Raw genomic sequence first — 26,899 nt, 5'->3', positions numbered from 1 at the left:
GAAAGAAAGAAAGAAAGAAAGAAAGAAAGAAAGAAAGAAAGAAAGAAAGAAAGAAAGAAAAACAAGACCGAGAGAGGGGAAAGGACTTGCCTGAGGTCACAGAGCAAAGCCCAGGACGTGTGTCTCCGACACTGCCCTCAAGGGCCAAACCTAGATGTGTCATCTCTGGTAGAGAGACAATATCACGTCTCTTCTCTTCCCCTTATCACGAGCACAGTAAGGGATTAGGATTCTAATTTTCCTGTCAGGCCCCAAAGCCAGCAGGCCGCTTTATCATTCCCACCCCTCAGGTCTCCTGACACACAAAGTCCCATCCGCTAGGTCTCTGCCAAACTTCTATGTGTAGAATACAGTTCATTCTTAGCTCACTGTGTCCTACTTCCTGTGTGCTGGAGGGGCCCAGAGGCAGATTCGACGTGAGCTGAGGCTGCCCGATTCACCGGGAGACAGAGCCCATGCCTCTCTTGTCCTCCTGGCCTCTGGCTCCCAGCACCCACTCCTTCACTGACCCCACAGGGCAGACAGGGTTGCAGAGCCCCCTTCTGGACCCTCTTCTTCTGGACACATGTAGTGTATCCATGTGTCTCAAAATATGGTGCTTGAACCCACCCTCAGCCTCCTCCAGGAAAGTCCCTCAAGGACCTAATTAAGAGAGGTGACCAAGAGCTTCCAGCTTTTTCAGCCACAGCTCTTTTACGACCTGGTATTAACCTCAGTTTCAAACCATAATTACTAGTTGTGAAAAATAAAAAATCTAAATTTTAGGCACCTTAGTATATAAACTCTGTTTGAAAATGTTTGGCCAAAAATGATTTTCAGAAGGGTGTCCCCCCACCGGCCACTTCTCCTTCTCCATGCTTCCTGGCCCTATGGACATGAGCTAAGAGACCCACAACAGAGACCCACTCAGGCACTTGCTTGCTGTGTTACTCCAGACAAACTGCTTAACCTCTCTGGGCCTCAGGATCTTCATCTATGAAATTGTAGACTCAGTGCTTTATGCCACCACTCCTCCGGGAAGCTGCCCCAACCATGTCTTCCAGGGACACGGTCACACACACACACACACACACACACACACACACACACACACCGCCACTCACGTGATCACGACGGGGGCCACTTTGTTGGGGATGATGGACTTGGCCTTACTGTTGTGCAAGCCTGTGGTCTGGAAGGAGTGGACACTGAGTGAGTGCTGACTGTCCATCGTGCCGCCCCCGTGGAGGCCCTCGAAGGGGGCGCCCACCGAAACCGTCTGCTGGGCTGTGCTGGCCGTAGTACCCATAGTCCGCTGGCAGCCTCAGGACCCCAAACCTGCGGGATGAGAAGGCATGGGGTGTGTGGAAGGGGTGGGAAAATCCACAGCAGGAAGGGACCTAGCCCAGCTCCACCTCCACCCCCACCGCCCAGATGCCAAGTCTGAGGCCCAGAAAGCACCAGCTCAGCCTGCAGCAGGAGACAGAGGGCAGGTGTGCCACTTCCCAGTGTTCCCTGAATGCCTACCCTGCGCCTGTCCCTTGGCTTCTGCTTTGGGGTGGGTTACGGACATGAAGAGACATAAAGACACATCCCCTGAACCCTTACGGTTATACTCCCCTGGCAAAAATATGACCGTTAGGAAGGGGTTAGCCCTCCACACCAGGTCAGGACCTCGGGCTCTAAGTGACTGGGTCAGGCCACATAGAGGCAGGGCCCCCCAGATGGACAGAAGTGGGAAGACCTGGGGCAGGTGCAGAAGGAAGTCAAGCTTGGCTCTGAAGAATGTGGAGGCGGGGGCGCACCTGGGTTGCTCAGTTGGTTAAGCATCCGACTCGATTTCGGCGCAGGTCATGATCTCAGGGTCATGAGATCAAGCCCAGCATCAGGCTCCGTGCTCAGCAGGGAGTCTGAGATTCTCTCTCTTCTCCCTCTGCCTCTGCCCCTGTTCACTGCGTGCTCTCTCTCTCTCTCTCTCTCTCGCACACACGCGTGCTAAAATAAATAAATAAATCTTTAAAAAGAGAGAGAGAGAATGTGGATGGAAACAGGATACAGGAGGTCACTCTAGCCATGAATATCACAAAATGAGGCTGGGGACATCCAAGGGTTCAGTGAAAGCACCAGGCCCCTGAACTTGACATCACCAATCATCAATATCCCCATCAACAGCCAAAGATTCCGCCCCCCACGAGGCAGGCTGGGTGCCCTGGTGGACTCAGCAATTCCCCTGGTGGGCTCTCTCCCAGAGAAATACTTAAGGATGTTCGCAAAAACCAGGCTTCTGGGATGTGTTGCTGCCGGAGGTGTTGTTTACAACTGCAAAACACGGGGAACCACCTCCAGCCAACAAGAGCGGCTCTGCTGAATAAAGTTGGGGCATCTCTAAGGTCAAAGGTTAAACAGCCATTGAAAAGATCATACTGATGGGATCTGGAAAGACATGGAGGACACAGGGATAGAAGGAGCAGGTTGCAAGGCAAGAACGGGCTCCAGTCCCATTTTAATTCATGAAAGTGTATCAGGAGAAAAGCCTGGAAGATACACATCAAGATGCTAATGTGAGTTATCACCAAGTGATGAGATGAGAGTTCATTTGTCTTCTCCTTTTGCTTTTTCTCCTCTGAACACTAACTGGGTAATAAAGTTAAAGCCTATTGAGAACAGATAAGAGAATGTCTGGGGAAATGGCCAGAGACGGGTGAGGAGTTGCTGGAGGGTGTGAGGAGCCGTCCCTAGACACAACAACTCCCTCAGCTGCCCTCAGCCCAGGGTGAGCTGCTCCACATGGTGGGGACAATCTGCTCCCACCACCCCGTCCTCTGGAAACCAGCAGCGGCACCCGGGGAAGAGGGTCAGCGGGTCAGTGTGAAGGCTGAGCTCACTGGGCCTTCTCTCCCCCAGGCCCTGAGTATTCGGGCTCCCCCTCCCCAGAGCCGCCTAGACAGAATGACTAGACTCATCCACCCCTCCTCAAACCTTCCCAAACCACCACCTGTCCCTGTCCCTCTGCAGTCTGGAAAGGGCTCCCTCTCTCCCTCGGGCCCTGCCTTGTCATCCCTGAAAACTCCCAGTAGCCATGCAACAGCTCTGTCAACATGCACACTTGTGCTTATAAGAGCCCCATCGCACCCCGTCCAATTTCCCCCTCCCTCCATCCCTCTCTCCCACTTTCCCTCTCTCTTTGTCTCTGTCAAACGTGGACGGAATGAGCCTCTGTTCCTAAACAGAAACACGGGCTGCTCAGAGAGCATGAGGGGCTCCACAGTGGGCCCCAGCCTGCCAACAGCAGAGCCAGAAACTTCTCTCCACTTCTCCCCCAACCCAGCTCACCAAAGTTCCCTCCGGCAGCCCGGGCCAAGGAGGCATGGACAGGAACAGTCTCCTCCAGGAACAGGGGCACGGGTAGCTGTCCCAAATGAAGGCATGAGGGACAGGAAATGGGAAGGGCCTAGAGGAGGCAGCAGCTGCCCACAGCTGCCCAGCCAGGCCAGGCCCTGCCCGCTTTGGGCTGAGCTGCAGCCACCCCCGTGTCTCACGGGCTCCATAGTCGACAACAGGCCCCAGCTGGTGCCCTGTCAGGGCAGCCGGGAGATAATACACATGTGCATAGCTGCAGGCTAGAGGGCTGGGGGAAGGACAATATCCTTTGAAAGCTGACTGGCTTCCAAACTGTCTAGAGGAGGGTGAAGCCCCGGGATCTCCAGGCCTCCCACTCTGTAAGACTCCTCCTGAAACCCCTCTCCACCCTGCCAGGAGTGAGCCTCACCAGCCCAGGGGCCTCCTCCTGCTGGCCCCATGCTGCAGGGCCCAGAGCAACTTCCCCATGTCCCCAGCCCTAAAATGGCAGTAGGGACGGCATGGTCCAAAAGCCTCTTCCAGATTCAAACAGATCTGGCTCCTAAGACTGGAGGTCCTGGTGGTCACACCCCAACTGCCCACTACCAGGGAAGGCGGTCAGCAAGGTCAGGTGGGGGGGTGTTAGTTGGGTCCCTAGTGCTCAAACCTCTGCTTGGGGGAAGAATGGGGAGGGCAGGGTGGAATGTAGGCAGACTGAAAGTTGTGGTCCATGGAGCCTGGATTGTTTGCAATTATGCTAGTCCAGAACTTCATCGGATCCTGAGTGAAGGCTGTCATCCCCACTGTGCCGCTGAGACTGGGACGTGGTCGCCATGGAGCTCGCGGGTGGTTTACACCCCACTGCCACTGTGATGTCTGGAAACACGGCTTGCACTCATCCCGGACCCGCAGGATAAAGAAAATAGCAATGAATCTACAGTTAACTCTATACCACACTAATGTCATCTGTTGCTTTATGTTTTTTTAGCTTAAGGAAAACTTAGGAGAAAACGAGGTGCTTCACGGAATATTCTAATTGGGAGAAAACTTTATTTCCTCTTATTTCTGTTGTGAATTTTTAAAACATTTTTTAGAGCTAAGTGATAAAAGGCCCTTATAAGAAAGTATTTTTGTTTTTGCATAAAATTTAAATGTTTAATTTTTAAAATAATTTTCTAAGTCTCAACAGTTTCTTGAGAATTTTACTTTATTGGTAAACCTTCATTCTCTTTTATTTACTAGGTTATATTTTTTAGAATGTGCCTTCTGACCGTTCAGTTTTATTTTTTTACGTTTATATCAAGGGTCTGATTTATTGCCTACTTAGTTGTGAAGAGATATTCATAAATCTCCTGTAAGTCTACCAAAATGTTCTGTATGGGAGGCTGCCTCCCATTCGTGGAATCCGTGGCAGAGAAGTGACCTTGTTTCCCCAGGAACAATTCAACATGAGCTCCAGCTCATCAACTGACTGCCTGATGCTACAGCACAAATACTCAGGCTACAGAGTGATGAGCTTCTCGTCAATGGCAGCATTCAAGCCGAGGAGGTGCCAGAGCAGGGAGGACAGGCAAGAGGTTCAAGAGCAGAGCCCTCAGGCCTCAGCCCAAAATACCTCGTGAGTCTAAGTCTGTTTCTGGAGAACTGAATCGTCCCCATTCCGGTCTCAGTTTCCACACCTGTAATCCAAAGCTCACAAGCCCCCACCTTCTTTGTCCCTGTCCCGACGCAGCAGCCGTGACCTCCACGCTTGGCAAACCCTGTGGGCCTTTCCAAAGCAGAGTTTGGCTCTTGGGACTGAAGTGGAAAGCTGCCCATCAGCTACTGACCCCAGCCCCGTTCCTTTCTCCTCCCTCCCTGCCCACCGGGATGGACCCCAGACCCTCCTGCAAAATCCCAAGTCCCACCTCAGAACAAGATGTGACTCCAGGAACCACCACAACCAGCTGTGACCACAGGCCCCCAAAAGCAGCTTCCGAGCGGGCTACGCCCCTGGAGGCCAGCAAGTCCAACCCTCTCTTTCCACAGATGAGGAAACGGAGGCCCAGGGAGGGAACGCGATGTGTTCCAAGTCACAAGGACAGAACTGAAACCCAGAGCTCCTGCCTCCCACGCGGAGGCTCCCTGGCTGGGCCCCGCCCCCTCTAGCCTGAGCAAAGGGGAAGATTCTGTTGTGAGCACAGGGAGATGGTGTTGAGCAGATATTGCACAAGTGTGTGATTACGCTAGCCAAATCAGGGTGTGTGGTCACCCTGCCTGAGATAGCCAGTGGCCCTCACTGCAGAGACGGGATGCAGGGAAGGCCAATGGGTGGATCTCTGGGTGCAAAGCACTTGACATATAGTATCTCATTTAATCCTGACCCTAAAAAAAAAAGAGGTGTCAACTCTTGGTACCAACTTGGTACCACATTAACAAGAAATCCAATGAAAAATGAGTAAAAGATGGGGCACCTGGCTGGCTTGGCCAGTGGCGTATACGACTCTTGATCTGGGGTTGTAGTTTCGAGCCCCATGTTGGGGTTAGCGGTTACTTAAAAATAAAACCCTTTTCTAAAAATGAGTAAAAGGGGTGCCTGGGTGGCTCAGTCGTTAAGCGTCTGCCTTCAGCTCAGGTCATGTGGGATCAAGCCCCGCATAGGGCTCCCTGCTCCGCCGGGAGCCTGCTTCTCCCTCTCCCTCTCCCACTCCCACTCCCCCTGCTTGTGTTCCCTCTCTCCCTATGTCTCTGTCAAATAAACAAATGAAATCTTTAAAAAAAATAATAAAAATGAGCAAAGATTTGAAGGTATATGCAAATGCCAAATAAGTATATAAATATACACCCAGCACCATTCATCATCAGGGAAACACATTAGACTAACAAACGTTAAAAGACCAACACCAGTAAGCTCTGGTGAGGATGTGCAGCAAAGTGGGTCTCAGATGTGGCCACTGAAGTGTAAGATCATACGGCCACTCTAGAAGACAGCTTTACCATTTCTAACGATCCAGCAATGTCACCGGGATGTGCTAGAGGTGTAAAACGCACACAGATTTCAAAGAGTTAGTACCAAAAAAAGTAAAATATCCCATTAACAATCTCTTATGTTGATACATGTCAAAATGATTCTATGTTGATATATTGGGTTAAACAACGTTATTAAAATTACATTCATCTATTTCTTTTCACATTCTTTTTTTTTTTTTTTTAATTATATTTATTTGACAGAGAGAGACACAGCGAGAGAGGGAACACAAGCAGGGGGAGTCGGAGAGGGAGAAGCAGGCCTCCCGCCGAGCAGGGAGCCTGATGTGGGACTCAATCCCAGGACCCTGGGATCATGACCTGAGCCGAAGGCAGACGCTTAACCACTGAGCCACCCAGGCGCCCCTTCTTTTCACATTCTTAACACGACTAAAATGACACAGGCGGCCCACGGGACATTTCTCCAGGACAACGCTGCTGAGTCTCCGTGCTCCTCGGTCCAGCGGGCACCCCTCGGGTCGCGGGGGGGCCGTCAGGGTAGAGCCCCACACCTGCTGCAGGTAAGAACTTAATGACCCTGTTCCGGGCATGGCAACTCCCGGGAAGCCCGTGCCAACATTCTCACTTATCAGACAGAGAAGTGGGGACTCACGGAAGCTACAAGTGACTCTCTAATGGCCCGGGACCTAGTCGGGGATACAGCAGCTCCAATTCCAGGAAGCGTGGGCTCTGGGGCCCAAGACTGGCGGATTCATGTCTCCACCACTCCTTAGTGACTCTCGGTGTGTGGCTACCTTCCCCGGGTGTCAGTTTAGGAGGGGCGTCCCTGTGCCTCCTGAGCTGGGCTGTATGAGGCTGAAATCAGTGAGTGCCTAGAAAGCAATAGCTAGCCAGCCTGACACACAGCAGGGGCTCCGACTCATCACCACCCCCCCCCAGGGCCCCATCCTCATGCATGTCTGTCCCCTCCTTCCCACGTCCCCTCCCTGCCACCGCTGGATGTGAACCTCCCTGACGGGGCCGGGGGCCTCACCCAGACAAGGCCTATTAAATGGAAGTGTTGGGAGGAATAGGTGGGCTCAGCGGAAGGCCGGCTCCGATCCCGAGCAAGCAACAGGGCAGAGCGGGGTTAACACACAGTTCTAACTCCCCATTTCACTCGGTCAGTCCGGGAGGCCACTAGGGAGGTTTCCATCCATTCCTGGCTGTCACCATGAACCTGGAGAGCCCTGCTCTGTGTGGCTTTGGGCAAGTCCTCTGCCCACTCTGGAACTCTCCCCACAGAAGAACGGGTTTGCCCCCTCTCACTCCCTCCCGCCTCTGCCACCACCTGGTCCAGACCCCCAGCTCCTCCCTTTCGCTCCTGTCCCCCCACAATCCATCCTCCATGCGGCAGCTAGAGGATCCTTTAAAACCCCGGAATCAGATAACACTGCAACATCCAGGCCTGTCCCCTGCTGAGGAGGCCCCGCCCCTCCGCCCTCACTCACCCTGTGTCCTCCTTGCCTCCACGCTCCAGCCACAGGCCACAGGGCCCTCTTTCTTCCAGCGCCCCAGGCCCACGCCTACTCATAAAGGCTGTGCACCTACCACCCTTCTGCCTGGAACCTTCTTCAGCTTGTTCACACGGCTGCCCCCTCCTGTGGTCTTGGCTCAAATGTCCCCGCTCAGGGAGGCCTCTCTGAGCCTCTGATGACTCTGTCTGCCCACAGCACCCCACACCACAGTCCCTGTCCATCCACGAGCCCTTTTATTTCTCGGCTGCCTCACTGAAGGCGTGTATGTGTCACCTCAGTCTCCCCCGTCCCTCTCCGGCAGTGCCTGACTGGTCCACACGGCGGCCCCAGCACCAGGACAGCGCCCGGCAGATGCTCAGGAAATATTTATGAGATGAGCATATGACCAGCCTCAGGCACCTGCAGCTTCTAGGCCTCCGAGAGGAGCGGGCAATGGCACCGAGGAGCAGGTCTCAGTCCTTCACAAGAGGGTGAGGGGGAAGTCACTCCCACCCAATCCTCCTCTCCCCTGGACTGCCCTCCTCCCCCCACCCCACCCCCACCCTCCCACATTCCACCCACCCCTCCAGGTTAAAGCCCAGCGCCTCCAGGAAGCCCTCCCTGACGACACACCCACACCCCCCCCCCCAACACCCACAGCCCATTGTGATCATCGCAAGATGGAACACTCCATTCCCTTCCATGGCATGCTCTTCCTGGCAGGGGCCATCCTGCGTCCTTCCTGGCTCCGTCAGCTGCCTGGCTCAGGGGAGGGGCCGTACACATAATGACGGAACAAATCAGCTCCATCTCGTTACCTCCCCACCCCGCCTGGCTCCTCGGTGATGGGAACAAGGGCGGCACCCCACAACAAGGAGGCACAAAAGACAGGAAGGATGTTTACTTACTCCTGAGTGGGGGCACCGAGTGATGTATTTACTTTCCTTTTGCTTATCCATCGCTTCTCGATTTCCACCGATGCACAAGATTACTTTGGGAACGTTGTTTTAAAGTCTAGTTATTTGCAATGGTTTCAGAGTTGGACAAAGGTCACAGCGCCTCACCTAGGGCACCCCCTCGCCCCCCACTGTGCTCCTCCAGCTGTGTCTTTGTCCCCCGCCCGAGTCCCGCCGCCCATTGCCATCCACGTTCCCACGATAATCACTCCACTCATACAGCCTGGTGGGATTTTTCATGTCTTTGCGGGGTTTTGGTCTTTGATAATGTCAACAACCTCAAAAGGAAGTGAGACAGGGTTTATGACCTGCGCCCCCCCAACTTTACAGCAGAGGATGCAGCTAAGCAGGGCCAACGACAGGAATTACCCCAGGCTCCACAGCTCAGTAGAGGCAGAGTCACGTGGCTTCTGCCGCGTGGCCCATCGTCTCATATCTCTGAGGGTCACCCAAACCTATCCATCCGCCACCTCCATCCCTCAGCCTCCTTCTTTTGAAAACGAGGAGATCAGAATACAAAATAAAGCCACCAGGGGTCTGGGATCGCAGGAGAACTTCATCTGCTAAACTTCGTGTTTCCAAAATGTTTTCACTTTTTTTCTAAACTGAAAACACAAAGGTCTAAAAGCTAAAACCAGAAGGTGGAGGAATGTCTGGAAATATTACCACATATGCAGCAGGTGGACTGTCACTGCGGGATGGGCCTGGAGTTCTGGGCTTCAGCCTGCAAACAGCAGGGAGCCTTTGAGGGTCCAGGTTCTGGCCAGGGAGAAGTCATCCTTGTCACCCCCTGAGATGACACTGGGGTGGGCTTGGAGCCAGGAGTAGACAGAGTGGGCAGAGGGTCTGGGCAGCCCACTGAGGAGCTGTGGCAAGCGGGGGCCAGCAAGGGACAGCAGGTCCCACTGTAGATGGAGCGCCCGAGCTGGGAGACGCTGCAGGGTGGGGACTAGCCTCCCTCCCGGCTCCCCTAACAGGCAGAGGACAGAGAAGCGGCTCCTGCCAGCTCTGTGGCCAGCCAACACCTTGGCCCTTGTCACCACATGCTCCAGCATGGCCCCTGAGGCTCCTGGAATTTGGGACCCTCAGGAAGGAAAAGGGTTCTCTCCAGCACCCCTCGTTGCCTGCCTCCAAGCCTGGGGAGTCCCACCACCACCTCTGAAACTCCCCTGTAGGTCAGCTCTGCCTGACAGAAAGCTCCGTCTCTATGGGAGCTTGGATTAGGGAAGGGGGAAAGATTATAATGAACATTCTGGGGACAAGTGGGAAATTTTGAATATGGATTGCATGTTGGATAAATAAGTTAAGTCCTTGGGTGTGATGATATGGTGGAGACTGTGCTCCTGGGAGACCCAAGATGAAGTGTCTAGAGATGAAGCACCTTGAAGTCTGTCAGTTTTAGGTGGTTGAGAGACAGAGATAGACAGCACAAGCAAATGGAGTGAACATCAGCCACCAGCGAGGACAGACACTAACTATACTCTCCTCTCAACTCTTCTGGAGGCTTGAAAGTTTTCCAAATACAAAACTGGCGATGAAAACATTTTTTAAATGAAAGTTTTAAAAAGTTAAGCTGTGGGGCGCCTGGCTGACTCAGTCGTTAAGCGTCTGCCTTCGGCTCAGGTCATGGTCCCAGGGTCCTGGGATCGAGCCCCACATCAGGCTCCCTGCTCCGCGGGAAGCCTGCTTCTCCCTCCCCCACTCCCCCTGCTTGTGTTCCCTCTCTCGCTGTGTCTCTCTGTCAAATAAATAAAATCTTTAAAAAAAAAAAAAAAAGTTAAGCTGCCTCACAAGAAGCGAGTCTTCCACACATTCCCCCAGGTTCTCCCCCTTGAAGACGCAGGAAGCATCTCATCTAGAGGGAGGAGGTTCGTAGTCCGAAGATCAAAGCGGTTGCTTGATCCCTGCAGGTTTATTTTCCACTCTAATTAGCTGCCAGTACTTAAAAATCAAGGGGTTTCGAATAAAAGTGCAGATGTCTGGTTTCTCCTGAAGTGGCGTGCAAGCCCTGGGCGCCGCGGCAGGGAGGCAGTCCTGGGGCCCTCCCTGGCCTCGAGGGGGTGAGCAAGGGTTCCCTGGGGCAGCCCTGCATTCGCGGCATTCTCTCCACCTGTCACAGCACCTGCAGCCCCTCTGCGAGCCCCCAAGTCTGTGAGTCCCCTGGCCTCCCTGCCACCCTCCAGTGGGGGGAGCGTGTCCTCTCCCTGTGGCCCCAGCAGCCCAGACACAGGCCACACTTCCCGGGCAGACTCTGACCCCCTCAGGAGAGGCTGGTGCACCTCCCTTGTTCTGACTAATGCCACTGGGCTGCCTCCTAACCCCCAGAGAGCTTCTCTGCTCCCTCTTGCTGGCCCTGGGGCATGGGCTTTCTGGTCCCAAGTCAAGACTGACCTTCCCCAGGGGGGAATCTCCCTGGGGGAGACTGGCCCCACTTCTCGGCCTGGGGGCGTCCTCGGATTTGACCAAAATGCCCACCATGCCTCCACCCCCTCCCTCCCTGCCATGTGTATTAAACAAACCAGATGAGGGGCAGGAGCCCCCTCCCTATCTCCCCTCAGGTACCTGTGACCAGTCCCAGCTAATGGGACATAAGGGGCAGTGTCACGTGGCAAGTTCCAGAATCTTCCCTATGAGCCCCCCCTTTCCTCCCTTCCTCCATCCTGCTGTCTGGAACACAGATGTGATGACTGAAGTTTCACAGCCATCTTGAACCATGAGCACGTGAAGCCACACCCTCTGAATGGGAGAGGTCAAGTTCCCCCAAGGAATCCGAGGAGTGGAACCACCACCCCAGGCATGGGCTGCAAAGCTCTGGGTTTGGACAGGACATAGAAATCAACTTCCATCTTGTATAAACCATTGTTACTTGGCTTGTCCTATTACTCGCAGCCAAATCTAATCCTGACTAATGCACTCCATTATTTTTAGGTCTGACCCTCAGTGACCGCACGCCACATGGCAAAAAGACAGAACTTACTTCTCTCCCCTCTCGCAGGAGAATGTCAAGTTTCCCTGCTCGTAAGAGTCAGGCAGAGCGACACCAGGATCCTGTGAGCCCAGCCCGTGCTGGGGTGTGGGGGTTCACAGAATACAGAAGACATGTCTCCAGCCACCAGGGCCCACGGCGGGGCTGAGCAGATGCACACAGGACACCATTAGAGCACCAAAGATTGCTAGATGGCGTGGTGCAGCAGTTCTCCCCAAGTCAGCCGCAGAGATTTAGAAGCTCCAAGCAGCTAAATGTTTGTTCCAGCCTGTAGAGAGAGGCTTGGCCTCCATGACTCCAAAAAGGCAGAGAGAGACTAACTACAGGTGTCTCCCCATCTGGAGTCTCTCTTTGGCCCTCCTGGGCTGTTCTGGAAAACAAAAAGGTGTTATCTGGATGGGAGGTCCCCTGCCTGTTGGATTTTTCAGGGAGGAGCGAGAGGAGGGGGATGTAAAACTCCCCAGGGAGGGCCCAGCCTGCTCCGGGAGGGCAGTCATTCTGCTCCTGAAAGAGTATGAGGCACCGTCCATCTCCAGGTTCCATGCACCTGGGATTGGGGGAAAGGGGAGCCAAAACGCCAGTGGGGAAGACCCTGGGAGGACAGAATTAAGAGTACGTGGACACGCTCACCTGCTCAGCTCCAAGAAGTTGGCCATCTGGGCATTTCAGTGTCAGTAGAAATCTAGAGTTTCCTGAGACCCCACCCAGGGCTCTGGGCCTGCTGATACTCACCTGGCCACTTCCAGGGACTGGACCCCAAAGGGCCAGTGAGACCTTAGGCTGGACCCCCACTTCTGACCTCCAGTAATGTCATGAGGGCCTGAGGCATCCTTTCAAGAAGCTGTGAAAATCCATGACCCAATTCTGGGGCCTGTCCCCATCCTTCCACGTCTGTGGCTTTCAGTCTAGACTCCCTTGCCCGGCATTCAAGATGCCCCCCTTCCCACCCTCAGCACCCCCTATTAACCTCCACATGCCAACCTTCCAGGCAAATCCCGGTTCCAGATGCCGTACGGTACAGAGCAGCAAAAGCCCCAGGAGACGTTCCTCTCCAGCTTGGGCTTTCCGAGAGGTCTCAAGTTCCGCACAGCCCTCTCTGGACCATACTTCATTGCCATCTGGAAAGTGAGGGGGCTGGACAGGATGGGAGGCTTTCCAACATTTTACCAGCTGAGCCCTTTCAATCCTTGATGAAAGTCCAGTGTGCAACACAGCCCGATGTGCAATATAGACAGAAGCAGAGCCGCTCTGCCAGCAGCCAGCCCAGGAAGGGAGATGCAGAGCCTCCTGCCCCCAGCCCCACCACGCGGCTGCTCCTAGGGAGGAATGCTCCAGAGCTCCTGGCCAGGGATGCTCAAAACCCCTTCCTGCTCAGACCTCCCAGGACACATCCAGCAGTTCCCTGCCCCCATGCATCTGTCATCCCTGGTCCCAGAGCCAGGAACACCATCCATTCCCTCACCCCCTCATGCCCTCCACCAACGCCCAGTGGAAATGCCCCCTCTTCCTGCAAGCCTTCCAGCCTGCAGCCTGGGCCCCACGCGACCCCAGGCTGAGCTCCCTGGCCTGGTGTTTGGTAAGCACATGCTCCGTCTCCCCGCTCTGGATCCAGTGCTCCTCCAGGGCCCCCACAGAGCCAAGCCCACCATAGCTGTAGGTTCCATATGTCTTTTTCCTAAATAAATTCCACATTCACTACCTCATTTCCGCTTCAGAACAATCCTCTGAGAAAGGCAGATATGTCAGCCACTGTGCCAGTCAGCAGATGGAAACACTGAGGCTTCAGAGAGTTCACGTGACAGAACAACAGAACCAGGCCTCTGGCACAGCCGGGGCTCTTTCTACCGCATCATCCTCCCACCCTCCCCCATTTCCCCGACACTACCCTCACTTTCCCAAGAGACGATGGGAAGCGTAAAGCAGGAACCTGGTGGAAGGCAGAGAACAAGCTGGACCCCGAGAAGAGGACCCCTTCCAGGGCCACGGCCTGTCATGTGCACCCCAGGCAGCCAGATGCCCGGGGCGGGTAACAATGGAGCTAAAAATAGGGCAGGAGGCTGAGTGGCCAGCTGCCGGAAACATCTGCCTCAGCTGCAGAACAAACATGATGGAAGTCACCACTGCGGAGTCCCCTACTGTGGGGCAGGGGACAGCTGGGGGCGGGGGAGGGGAGGGTAAAACCCTCAGGTCTGCACCCAGGGCAGGGGCCTTGTGGCCCCAAACACACGCACGCGCACACACACACACAGTGTAAATCCACCTTGTGCACCAACACGTATCTCGTAGTCGGAGTCAGACGCACCTTCGAGTGCCCAGTCTGTTCCTCTCATTTTACAGAAGAGGACGCTGAGGTCCAGAGTAGGCCAGACAACTGCCCAGAGGCAGCTGGACAGCAGGGCGAGGACCAGGGATCTCCGACCCTTGCCTCTGCAGGTCCCGGCCCATCTGCCTCCCTGAGCACGTCCATCCAGGGCCGGGAGGAAGAGCTCTCCTGCCCCACAGAATGAAGCACGCCAAGCAGAGGAGACAGATCAGCATAAAAGACTTCAGTTTAGACTCAAGGAGGAACTACAGAGCGATCCATGACTTCTGCCAAGCAGACCCAGCCTCCCCTTCCAGCCTCGTGCTCCCCAGCCCCCACCCTTGTCCTCTCAACTCTAGCCAAAGTGAAATTCTTACAGTCCCAGGCACAGACATCTCAACGGGCCTTTGCAAATAATTAGCAACAACAAAAATAATAATAAAGCAGAGGTGCATCTTACTAGGCCAGGGGATTAGGTTGGGACGTTCTAGAATCTCTGTAAGGCAGGAACTGTGCCTTCGGAAATTCTTCCTATAACCATGGACAAGGCTGGGCCAGCTCTCTGTGGGTCCCACGCAGTCAGCTTTCCCTCTAGCAAGATGATACAGACGCCAGTGTGTTCTGCTGAGCGGCAGATGAGGTTGAGAGCCACACACGGCCTCACGCTCATTCACTCCACAGCTTCCTGCCCCGCGCGCTCCCTCTGCCTAGCAGACCCCCATCCCCTCAACCAGGGAGCCTCCTTCACGTCCCCCAGGCCACATCCCACAGGGCCGTTGCCTCCATGAAGCCCACCAGGCCGGGGCCGGGGCTGGCCTTCGACGGCACCCTGGTGCTTGGCACAAAGTAGCCACTTGAAGGAACGAAACTGGACAGGTGTCTGAAGAACACCGAGAAAAGGTCAGCTCTGCGGGTGTCCATGCTGCAAATGCACATGACCCAGCACAGGTAGGTTTCAGCCCAGGGCCCAGGGCCCAGCAGGTACTCTGTAAATGCAGCCCTGTTTGAACCAGCATAAGAAAATGGGGCCCGGGGGAAGGACGCTGACCCCTGGGTCCCACATGACAGAGAAGGTTAATGAGGAAGCGACATGAAGGCCAGAGGCTGTGGAGACCCCTTCAAGCCAGGCAGCGGGGAGGGTGACTCTGAGGGCCCCCGTCTGAGAAACAGACCCCACCCCTGCAGGAGAATTGCCTGGCTGAGACCCCTGGGTCTCTCCTGTCGACTCTCTCTCTCTCTCTCCTTGCCTCCCGGAGGAACAAGAAGAAAGGGGCACCTCAAAAGTCCCCTGGACTCCTCATTCACTCCTAAGGACTGAACACATTAGCAGATTGAGCAGGATTTGAAATCACAAATGATGAACTAACCTCAAGTGGCTTACATCTCCACCTCCCACCCCAGGGTGCACTTTCAGGTTTGTTAGCGGGGAGAGGATAATTGTGGCAGTGGGCAAGACATCCCAGAGCCCAAGAGAGGGCCAGGCCCTGCACAGAAGCCATTCCCCTACCACCTGACCCACAATTCCCACTGCATGCTCCACAGAGCCGGGGTCCCCAGTGCCTTCCAGGTGTCTTCAAGGTCAAGACTAGTCTCGGGACAGTACCAAGTATCATCGCCTTCTCACCATGAGTGAAGACACTGATGGAGCAAAAGCTACAGGTGAGACTCAGCAGGAGGTGAGACTCAGCAGGAGGCATGGCACTGGCCCCCAACCAGGCTGCCCGTCACTCAGAGTGACAAAATATGCCAGAAGGTCTTTGATGAGGGGCACCTGGCTGGCTCAATCAATGGAGCATGCAACTCTTGATCCCAATGTTATGGGTTTGAGCCCCATGTTGGGTGTAGAGATTACTTAAAAACAAAATCTTAAAAAAAAAGTCTTGGGGCGCCTGGGTGGCTCAGTGGTTAAGCGTCTGCCTTTGGCTCAGGTCATGATCTCAGGGTCCTGGGATTGAGTCCCACATCGGGCTCCTGGCTCAGCGGGAAGCCTGCTTCTCCCTCTCCCACTCCCCTTGCTTGTGTTCCCTCTCTTGCTGTGTCTCTCTGTCAAATAAATAAATAAAATCTTTAAACAAACAAACAAAAAGTATTTAATCAAGCAGTAAAACTAATTTCACTGAAGCTCAGCCCTTGAGTACACGTCTGTTTACTATTCTGTGTGATGACAGTGTGTACCTGGGCTGGTTCAGGGTACGACAGGTGTCTGGGGGAAAGGCACCTGTGAGCTTGTCTGGGCTCTCAGCTGAACTAGCCTCTCTGTTCACAGAAAGGACGGCCGGCAGCCAGCCAAACACCAGTTATTCAGAATTGGGTATCTGGCAGAGATTATCTCAAAAATGAACAAGGTGAGCCTTTCCTTTCAAGGATCACTGTTGCCAATGATCAAGTTTGAGCTTTAAGGGAAACAACTGAATTTTGGAAAACTTGCATCAGCCATTGTGAGTCTGACAGCTTCCCAAAACACAAAGACTTTGCAATGACACGGTGATGATGCTAACATATGTAATTTCTGGATGTTGCTGAAATGAAATGTGTACACATTTAGAAGATCTGTATAACTCCGTGAACCAATATTTTCCCAATGGCCAATACATGATGTTACAAAACCACCCCTGTGTCAAAGATCCATTCAGGGTGCAAGAGAGTCTGATGGCTCTTAATGAAACGAATTATGAAAAATTCATTAATATGATTGCAGATTCTACATTTCAAATGACCTTTAAGAAACTATAACATGTTGAATTTTTATATAGTCTCAAGAGAAAATATCCAGAGGCTAATAAAATATTCTTCCCTTTTCCAACCACTTATCTGTTTGAAGCTGGATTTTGTTTCATATACTTCAATCAAAACAACATATCACAACAGTTGAATGGAGCAGATATGAGAATCCAAGGGTCTGTTATTAAACTAGACATGAAAGTGATCTGCAGGGGCTCCTGGCTGGCTCAGTCCGTAGAACATGCGACTCTTGATCTCGGGGTCATGAGTTTGAGCAACACGATGAGTGTAGAGATTACTTAAAAAATTTTTTTTCAATCTTTAAAGTGATTTGCAAACACACTGTATTTGCAATACAATGCCACTCTTCCCACTGTATTTTGTTTTGGAAAACATAGTTCAGTTTTCAGGGGAAAAAAATGTATCTATGTTAACATACAATGGGTTTGCTATTATTTTTAAATAAATTTACACATGTATGTTTTTAAATATATTCAGTTTTAATTTCTAATACGGTAAATATCAGTTTATGTATATAACCCACATAAACAGAAGTTCTTTGGAGTCTTTAATTTTTAATAGTGTAAAGGAAGGAGGCCTGAAGCTAAAAGGTTTGCAAACAGCTATGATTTAACTCCCATAAACCCTTTGGTTAACATGTACTAGCATCAGTCCCATCTTGCAGGTACAGACCCTGAGGTTCAGAGAGTCTGGGTAACCTTCAAAGGTCACACTCTCACTCTCCAAACTATCTCTCCCCTAACATCATGCCCCTGAAGGAAGTGGAGAAGGATGACCAATGACATAGTAGAAAGGAAACCACATAAGTGAGAGAAGAGAATTTGGGGGCAGAAAAGAACTTTCTATACAATGCTAGGAAGACATATAGTTAAACATCAGTAGATCAAACTACATAAAAAATGGTCAGCTTTGGGCCGCCCGGCTGGCTAAGTAGATGGAGCCTTGATCTCAGGGTTGTGAGTTCAAGCCCCATTTGGGTTTACAGATTCCTTAAAAAGAAAAATCTTTAAAAAAATGGTCAGCTTTTAACCAACACAGAAAAACTACAAAGCTGAAAGGCAAATGACAAACTGGATAAAGATATTTTTGACATTTTTTTTATCATTTATCATATTCGATATGGCTCTTTTCAAGCCAAAAAACAAGTATATCTTGAGAGTATAACAGACCCAAAAAACCCCAAAAACCCAGCCAAGAAATACAAATGGACAATAAATGTGAGAAAAAGACGTTCAACCTAACTTGTAATTTAAAAACTTGAAAGCATGAGGGGCGCCTGGGTGGCTCAGTCGGTGAAGCATCTGCCTTCAGCTCAGGTCATGATCCCGGGGTCCTGGGACTGAGCCCCACATCGGGCTCCCTGCTCAGTGCGGAGTCTGCTTCTCCCTCTGCCTCTCCTTCTCTCTCGTGTGCTCTCTCTCTAATAAATAAATAAAATTAAAAAAAAAAAACTTGAAAGCATGAAATGCCCCATCTTGCCTCTCATTCTATCAGATAAAACAGCATGAAAACACCCAGCGTCCAGGTGGGTGCCAGGGACGGGCTCCCTCCGAAACACCTGGCAGGATGCACCTTGCACTACTCCCTAGAGGCCAATCTGGCACTAATTCTAAAATACCTTAACAACACACAACCCTTTGATCTGGCAATTTTCCTATCAGCTGATTCCAAGGAAATAATCAGAGATATGGCCACAAAAATGTTCATCATAGCTTTGCTTAGTTTAGTCAAAGCCTGAAAACATCTTTCACATCAACCGTGGTCAAAGTCCGCTGTATCGTGGATGTCATCGTGTAGTCATTAAAATGGACACGGTGTCAGATGACCATCACTTAACAGAATGTGGAGGGAAAGAAGCCAACACACTGTCTGATTCTGTTCGTCTAAAACTCAAACACAGGCCAAACTAATCTATGGTGTTGGAAGTCGGACAAGACGTCCCATTTGGAGCAGGAAGGAGGGGATGACGACGAGGTGCAGGGATCCGGGGTGCTGGGAGACTTCTGTTCCTTGGCCTAGGGAAGGCTGTGAAGGCTGTGCTCATTTGGTATAATCATCAGGGTGGATACTTGTGATGTGCCTACTTTTCTGACCATGGGTTAAACTCTTAACTTAAAAGTTTCAAAAGCGGGCGCCTGGGTGGCTCAGTTGGTTAAGCAACTGCCTTCGGCTCAGGTCATGATCCTGGAGTCCCCGGATCGAGTCCCGCATCGGGCTCCCTGCTCTGCAGGGAGTCTGCTTCTCCCTCTGACCCTCCCCCCTCTCATGTGCTCTCTCTCTCTCATTCTCTGTCTCAAATAAATAAATAAATAAAATCTTTAAAAAAAAAAAAGTTTCAAAAGCAAAAAGTAACAGTTTATTTCCTCACATAGGAAAATCTCTATTGTGTGTTTAGTTACCAAAAAAAGACACAGTATACACAGGTGTGCCCACACATACATACACACAAGAAAAACTTCTGGAAGGCTAAATCTCAAAACATGCATGGTGAACTATGGTTATCACTGGAAAGTGGGGTCACAGATGGTTCTTCTAATCTTCCTACATATCTGTTTTCTCTGTTATTGTTTTTAAGATTTATTTCTTAGAGAGAGAGTGGGGCGTGCACTCGGGGGTGGGGTAGGGACAGAGAGAGAGAGTGCGTGTCAAGCAGACTCTCCACTGGGCAGGGAATCTGCCACGGGGCTCAATCCCAGGACCCTGAGATCATGACCTGAGCTGAGACCGAGAGTCGGACACTTAACCGAAGGTGCCACCCAGGCACCCCTCTCTGATGTTTCTATGATGAACATAAACTGTTGATAGAAAAAAGAGGGAAAAACCATAGCACGACACAGTATGGCCACTGACAGCAACAACCCTGGTTCTGTATCAACCTTACAGCCCAAAGAGCCCCTGACCCCACCGGAAAAGCCCAGAGGACTAGGTGTTCCTGAGTTGCCACTGACAGAAAGCTAAACACCTTCCCATAGAAATCATTAGGATCTTGGAATCAAAAAGACCTGGGTGGACCCCAGCCCTGCGCCCCCACCAGAGGCCTAGGTTACTTCCTGAGCCTCAGTCTCCCTGTGGTGGAGAAAGGCTTAAATGAGGTCATGGATGTCCAGGCCTGACCCAGTCAGTGCCCAGAGCGTATGTGATACACAGGCTCCCCCAGGTTCCACCGAAGAAGAAATGGGGGCCCAGGGGGCTGAGTGACAGCCCTGGGAGCACCTGTATAGCCCCCCTGGCCATCAGCTCCCCCAGAATACAGTGCTGGCTGGACACTGGACTTGACCTCAGGTAGCCTCCCCTGGAACTCACAACCATCATCCCCATGAAACCTCCACGTGGAAGACCAAGGCAGGAAAGGTGGGTGGCTGATCCAGACAGGAAGTGACCTCACCGGATGAATGACAGGCCAATATTCCACCGTGAGCCCCACCTGCTGGGGACCTTCAGGGTCATGGGAGCCAGGAGTGGGTGGGTACACGGAGGCCAAGGAGGAAACAGGATTTACTGCAGAAGGCCAGGCACATGGCAGACCCCCCGGCAGGGAAGTGACTTCATTTCACACTGTCGCCCTTGTTTCCGTCCCTGACATGGCAGGGAGTTAACCCTGACAGGGCCATTCTCCCCTGGGCTCTAGCCAACTCCACACAAGCCAGGGGGGAGAGAATCCAGGCTTTCTCCTCTCCCCCACTCCTGGGATCCCCAATCCACAGAGAAGGAAAATGAGGCTCAGAGAGGCTGACCACAAGACAGGAACTCCAGGACCTTTCTCTCTCTACACTGAGCTGCACAGAGGAGGGAGATGTTAATTCAGGCTCAGGAACTCAGGGAAGGCTTCCTGGAAGAGGAGACCACTGAGCTGGGCCTTAACGGAAGAGTAACATTTGACAGACAAGAAAGGCATCCCACATGGAGGAAACAGCACAGAGAAAGAAGTGCTTGGTAATGTACAGAGGTACTTGTGAGGCCAGAATACAGGACAGGGTGGGGTTGGGCTGAAGCTCAGTTGCCTTGGGGACTGTGCCAGAGAGTCAGGATGTTGCTCTGTGGGGTGACCATTGCGCACACTGGGGCAATAGTAGAGTTGCATGATGATGCCCTGTGTCAACCTAAGAGGGCTGCATGGAAGAGGCAACACATGGAGAAACCATCTCGGCAAGGGCCAGCTATTACTGTGGGACCACTGGGGCCCAAAGCTCAGCAGACCTCACCGCCACCACCGCCACCACCCAGCATCCCCAACTACACCGGGTTTCTCTGCAAAGGAGAGGGAAAGAAATTCATAGTACCAATAATAGTGTGTGCCAAGCTATGTATCAGACGCCAGACCATAGCGTAGCAGGGCGCTGAGGGCACAGACTGTGTTCCAGACTTAGCCCCACGACCACCGGCTGTGTGATCTTGACAGAAACACTTCACCTCTCTCGGCTTCAACATCTGTCAGATGAAGACAAGGCCCATGCCACTCCGAGGATTAACTGAGAGGGTTCCTGGGCACGCCCACCTGAGCCTCCATAGCCAGGGTTCAGCCAGCATTCGCTGCCACGTTACCCTTCCAAACTCCCCCGTGGGCTACGTCTCGTGGCCATGCTGAGCCACGGACAGGCTGAGTGGACTGGCCTAGATCACATGGCAAAGAAACAGCAGAGCCAGGATTCAAACTCAGGCCCCCTAACACCCAGGCTGATCCTGGCCCATCAGGCAAAACAAACCCTGAAACCCTAAAACCTAAAACCCTCTGCGCTGGCTCTCCAGGCCTCTGGGTAGCTTCCGGCCGGGGAAGAGATCTACCACCTCAAACCTCCAGTGACCATGGGAAGGGCAGGGAGAAAACACCAGGGCACAGCAGGGGAAGAAAAATATTTTGAAGTTTCTCCCTGTTCCTGTTTATCTATCCTCTTGATCCAGAAGCTCCTGGTAGCTGTTTGTTCAGGGAAAGTTCTGCCAAGAGCGACATCCTGCCGTCAGCCACCCTGGGCCCAGCGGCCCCTGCCAGCCTTGGGCTGGGGACACTCCTCAGTGCAGGACCACATCCCTGCAGCCCGCTGCCGAGGCCAGGGAGGCTGCTTCATAAAGGGGCTTTCGACAGAAGCTGGGGCCCGGGAACGGGGACCCAGCCAGGGAGGAGGGGCCACTGCTGCTATCTCCTTGGCCCCTGCCGGCACCGATCAGCTCCATGCTCAGCTGCAGAGAGATGACAGACAAGGATTCAAGGAAAGGATTCTGAGCCTGGCCTGGACACTGCAATGGGCGTGGGACTGCAGAGCATGGGCTGTGCAGTCAGGCCGACCTGGCAGCCAATCCCGGCTGACCGATGACTTGCTATGTGACCTTGACCAAGTCACGGAGCTTCTCTGAGCCGAATCCCCTTATCAGTAAAATGAGGATAATATTGGAACCTACTTCATAAGGATGTGGTGAGGATTACATGAGACAACACAGGGAAAGGGCTGGCCCCTAGTAAATGTGAATAAATGTTATTTATTCCCACACCTACCAACAAGCTAACACTCTCGCTCAATCCTGAAGATCTGAGATACCTTTAAAATAAGCTCAGGGGCAACTGGGTGGCTCAGTCGGGTCACTGTCTGCCTTCGGCTCAGGTCACGATCCCAGCGTCCTGGGATCGAGCCCTGCATCGTCCTGCATCGGGCTCCCTGCTCAGCGGGGAGCCTGCTTCTCCCTCTCCCTCCGCCCCTCCCCGTGGCTCCTGCTCTCTCTCGCTCAAATAAATAAAATAAGCTCAAAAGAACAATTATAGCTTCAAAAAAGGAATGAAATTCTGACACATGCTACAACATAGATGAACCCTGAAGCTATTAGGCTAAATGTTTAAATAAGCCAGACACGAAAGGACAAATACTGTATGAGTCCACTTACATGAGGGACCTAGAGCAGTCAAATTCACAGAGATGGGAAGTAGAAGGATGGCTGCCAGGGGTCGGGGGAGGGAGGGTGATGGGGAGTGAGTGTTTAATGGGCACAAAATTTCAGTTTCAGAAGAGGAAAAAGCTCTGGACATGGTGGTGACGGCTACACCACAGCGTGAACGTACGTAATGCTACGGACCTATACAATTAAAAGTGGTTAAATGGGTACATTTTATGGTATGTATATTTTATCTCAATTAAAAGAAAAGGCTCATTCAAAAAAAAAGGCTTTTGGATGCCCACATTAATTTCTGTCCCTGCCTTTGGACAGTTGAGGGTCAAGAGGTGGGCAGGCATGGAAATTGCTGAAGGCACCACCTCCCAGGGAGTCGGTGCCGTCAGAGACCTGGGTGGGGGGTGCTGAGGAAAGAGGTGCGCACATTACCTCCTGGGCCCGGCTGGGCTAGGAGGAGGCAGCCCTTGAGCCAGGGAGGCACCAACTCAGACCGAGCCACTCTGCCAGGCTCCTTCCAGTGCAAGATGGGGTCTGAGCCAGGCAGCCCCACGCTCCTGCACCCACCAGGAGCACAGTGAGTGTGAGAGATGTGGGGGCCCACTCACACCTCACGCTTGCACGTGCGCATGGGCACCCCCCCACACACACACACACATGCTACCAGGCCAAAGACACCAGATCAGCCCTCACACACCAATCCCAGCCTGTGGGCACCAACATCCAATAAATAACAGCGGTTCCTCATCAATCCCAGCACCTACCACAAGGAAGGCAAACTGTGGCCCGCCCACCATGTCCAGGGCCAGGGATGGGGAAGGAGGTGTGTGAGCAAGAACTGCTCAGTGGGCATGCCCAGTGTAAGGAGACCTGGAAATACAGCCCTCCGGAGACCCCCTGACCTCAGCCTGACAACCCTACCCACAGGGCTAGGCTGAGAAGCAGGCCGCATCTCAGAGGTGGGAGGTGGGTAAGAACAGGGGTGAGAGGGCCTGGGGGTGGTAGACTGGCTGAGCTCCACCATGAGTCACTGTGTGACCTTGGGCAGGTCACTTTCCCTTCTGGGTCTTTTGACCTTAGCTTCCTTCTTGGTAAAATGAGCCTTCTATCTCACCACCCAATGGGCATACATCCTACAGAAGTGTGTGTGTCCACCACAAGACAAGCAGGAGTGTTCAGCAGCTTTTTTCACCATCACCAAAAGCTGGAAACAAGCCGAAAGTCCATCTATAGGGAAAAACGGACACATGGTGGTATACTTCTATAGTGGAATACTATAGAGCAATGAAAAGGGACAACCCGCTGAGGCCTGCGGCCTCACAGATGACTCTTACTATTGATGCTGAGAGAAAGAAGCCAGAAGAATCCAGATAAAAACAACTCCTATTCTATGCTTCCATTTACATAAAGTTCAAGAGCAAGCAAGACTAATCCCTTGGGAAGGCACTCCAAAGCATAGACACTTGAGAGTGGGGCTCAGGTAACTGACCGGGAAGAGGCCCCAGGGAACCTTCCGGGGCACTGAAAATGTTCTCTATCTTGGTCTGGATAGGGGTCATCCAGGTGATACCTCTGCAACCATCCATCAAACTGCGCCCTGCTTTACTGTCTGTAAATGAAACCTCGATTTACAGAATAAAATACAAACAGCTAAGAACTCCTACTCTGTCTTCCTCTGAGGACTGCAGCGAGGGTCTGCTGGGAGTCTGCACGTGGAAAGGGTTGAGTGGTGGTAAGAACGTGGGCTGTGAGGCAGAAGGACCAGGGTTCAAATCCTGATGCTCCCTCTGACTGGGTCCATTTTTTTTCCCTTTTTTAGTTTATTGTTGCTGTCGTTCGCCAGATTTTTTATTACATAAGTATGTGTACCTACTGTCCAAATCAGATGAAGGTGTATAAAGAAAAAGCTTATGCCCTTCCCATCCTCCTCTGAGCCCACCTCTTAAAAACTTCCCTCTCCGACAAGGCTCTTTCCCTTAACTAGACAACACAAACACCCCTCCCATTTATACACAGACTCCCAACCCTGTCTGTTTACTGACAGTAAGCCATTTCATTGAGTTACTACTCATCCAACTAACAGCTACTACGTATCAACCACATCAACCAGAGGGGCGCAGTCCTGCCCCTTCATGGAACAGACATTCCAACAAGAGAAACAAAAGAGAGGGAGAGGGGATGGAGTGACAAGGGAGTCCACAAAGAAATACAACAATGACACACTGTACACACTGGGATGTGGGTTCCAAGGGGCTGAGAAGCTCAGACAGAAAATGAGGGAAGGAGGGAAAGGACCATGGTCACAGAAGGTCTATGCTGATATCTGAAGACAGGGAAAGTTTCGGCCAGGTGAGAAAGCATGCCAGGCAGCAGGGACAGCACGGGCAAATGCCCTGGGGTGGGGAAGAACACAGAACTGAAAGGAGACAGTGCGGTCTCCAACACACTGCCGCAAAATCCCTGTGCACACAGCCTTCCATCCTGGTGGTTTACGTCTTTAGAGCAGGCTATGGAAATTCACACCGCTGAGATAAAAAGGCATGTGCATTTAAAACTATAGTAGGTTCTGCCATCTTACTTTTCCAAAAGGCAGTAGCATTTTGCCCAGCAACTGGCAATTGCTTAAGAGGGCCAGTTTCCTCACATCTTCACTGGTTCAAGAAGTCATTGATCTTTGTCCTTTCTGCCCCATATGAAATCTGTCCACTTCCTGGTCTGTAAAGTGGGGTCAATGACAGTTCCTCCACCTCAGGATGCTGTGAGATTTAAGTGAGAAATAAATTCATCTAATCTGCTAAGCTCAGTGCCTTGCACAGAGCACTGAACAAATGGGGATAGCCTGTGACCATCATTTCTGCACAAATGCCAGGAGGTACACCTGTCCCTTCCACAATCACTGTATTGACCAGGCGAACTTCCTAAGGGGAGCTTTGAAGGCTCAAACCCACAGGGTAGAGCATGGCGTTCCCTGGAAACAGGGACAGAGGGAGAAGGAGGTAGAAATCACGGCTCAGGAGAAGAGCAGTGAACTGGGTGGGAGTCAAGAGACTAGGTTCAGGTCAACCTGAGACTCAGCTTCCTCGTCTATTAAATGGGCCAATTCATTTCCTCTTCATTCTGCAAATGTTCCTGGGGCACCTACTATGTGGGAGAAATTGTTCTAGGAGCTGACAACACAGGACAAAAATCCCACCTTATACATGCTGGCTGGAGGCACAGAAATACACTCCATAAATTAGTAAAATATATAGGGTATGGGGAGGTGAGAGTGACATGGAGGTGAGGCATGACATTTTAGACAGGGTACCTAAGGGAGGCATTTGAGTAAAGATCTGAAGGAAGTAACACAGCAAGCTATGTGGCTCTCTGGAGAAAAGCATCCCAGATCAAGGTGACAGCCCATGCAAAGGCCCTGAGGTGAGGTGTTCCCAGTGTGCTGAAGGTGCCCTGAGGCAGTGTGGATGGCTCAGTGTGAGCAAGGGGGTGGGTATTAGACGGGGTGTCCTGGAGGCTACGGTAAGGACACTGGCTCTCACTGTGAGTCAGTGGGGTGCCGCTGGGGTCCTGGGGCAGAGAATTGTCTTGATCTGACGTTCACGTTCTAACCCGGTCACCCTGTGTTGGGTAACAGGGTGGGGAACGAAGGTGGAAGCCCACAGACCTGTGTGGGGTATCCCATGGGAGTACAAGTGCTGCTGGGGGCTGGGCCAGCAGTGTGGGGAAGGTGAGGGGAAAAGGCTTCACCCCAGATCTACTGTGAGGGTGAGGCCCACGGGGCCTGCTCACACGTGGTTCCAGAAGTGTGAGAGAAAAAAAGGAACCGTGGATGACTTAGGTGTTTGGCGAAAACAATTGAGATGAGACAGACTGGGGAGGGACTTGGAGACCCACGAAGAAGGACAAACGGGACAGAGGAGAGGTCAGCGTGGCGCATCTACAGGCTTCACTGCCCAGAGTCTGGGCCACAGCCAAGGCTGGCTGCTCACAGGTGGGGAAACTGATGGAACTGCGTTCTACAGTGAACACCTGTTGTTTAGAAGCCAGAGAGACACAGAATGAGCTAAGGAGGTGGACAGGCAGGAAGCTGGCCCATTTGGTTCCTATGGCTCCCACCCACCACCCCAAACAAGGACCATGGGGTGGAGGCCCAGCGTCCCCACCACTCAGGAAGTCTGCAGGACCCCATGAGGCAATGCAGGATGGTGGCTTTTCCAGCGCCGGCAACATGGCTCAATCCAGTCTCCATGGATGGCTGCTC

At 52.4% G+C, this 26,899-nt stretch overlaps 1 protein-coding gene across 8 annotated transcripts in view; it reads right to left on the bottom strand.

Annotated features, from left to right (window-relative positions):
- LOC118019098 (paladin) overlaps positions 1-26,899 on the bottom strand; it is an 88,295-nt gene that overhangs the window by 31,888 nt on the left and 29,508 nt on the right. For 3 of the 8 annotated variants that reach the window (XM_035017974.1, XM_035018012.1, XM_035017996.1), the window contains exon 2: positions 1,104-1,317. In XM_035017974.1, coding sequence (XP_034873865.1) covers positions 1,104-1,288 — 185 coding nt within the window. In that variant the 5' untranslated portion in view covers positions 1,289-1,317. Of the gene's footprint in view, positions 1-1,103; positions 1,318-1,723; positions 1,848-5,225; positions 5,719-11,714; positions 13,503-26,899 lie in introns of those variants that run through there. The other 5 variants (XM_035018004.1, XM_035017957.1, XM_035017986.1 and 2 more) reach the window with 5 other exon arrangements.

The sequence above is a fragment of the Mirounga leonina genome, unplaced genomic scaffold (genome assembly GCF_011800145.1).
Source record: "Mirounga leonina isolate KUSES-001 unplaced genomic scaffold, KU_Mleo_1.0 Mir_107, whole genome shotgun sequence".
Lineage (NCBI taxonomy): Eukaryota > Metazoa > Chordata > Mammalia > Carnivora > Phocidae > Mirounga > Mirounga leonina.
This window is presented reverse-complemented; position numbering and strand designations above follow the sequence as displayed.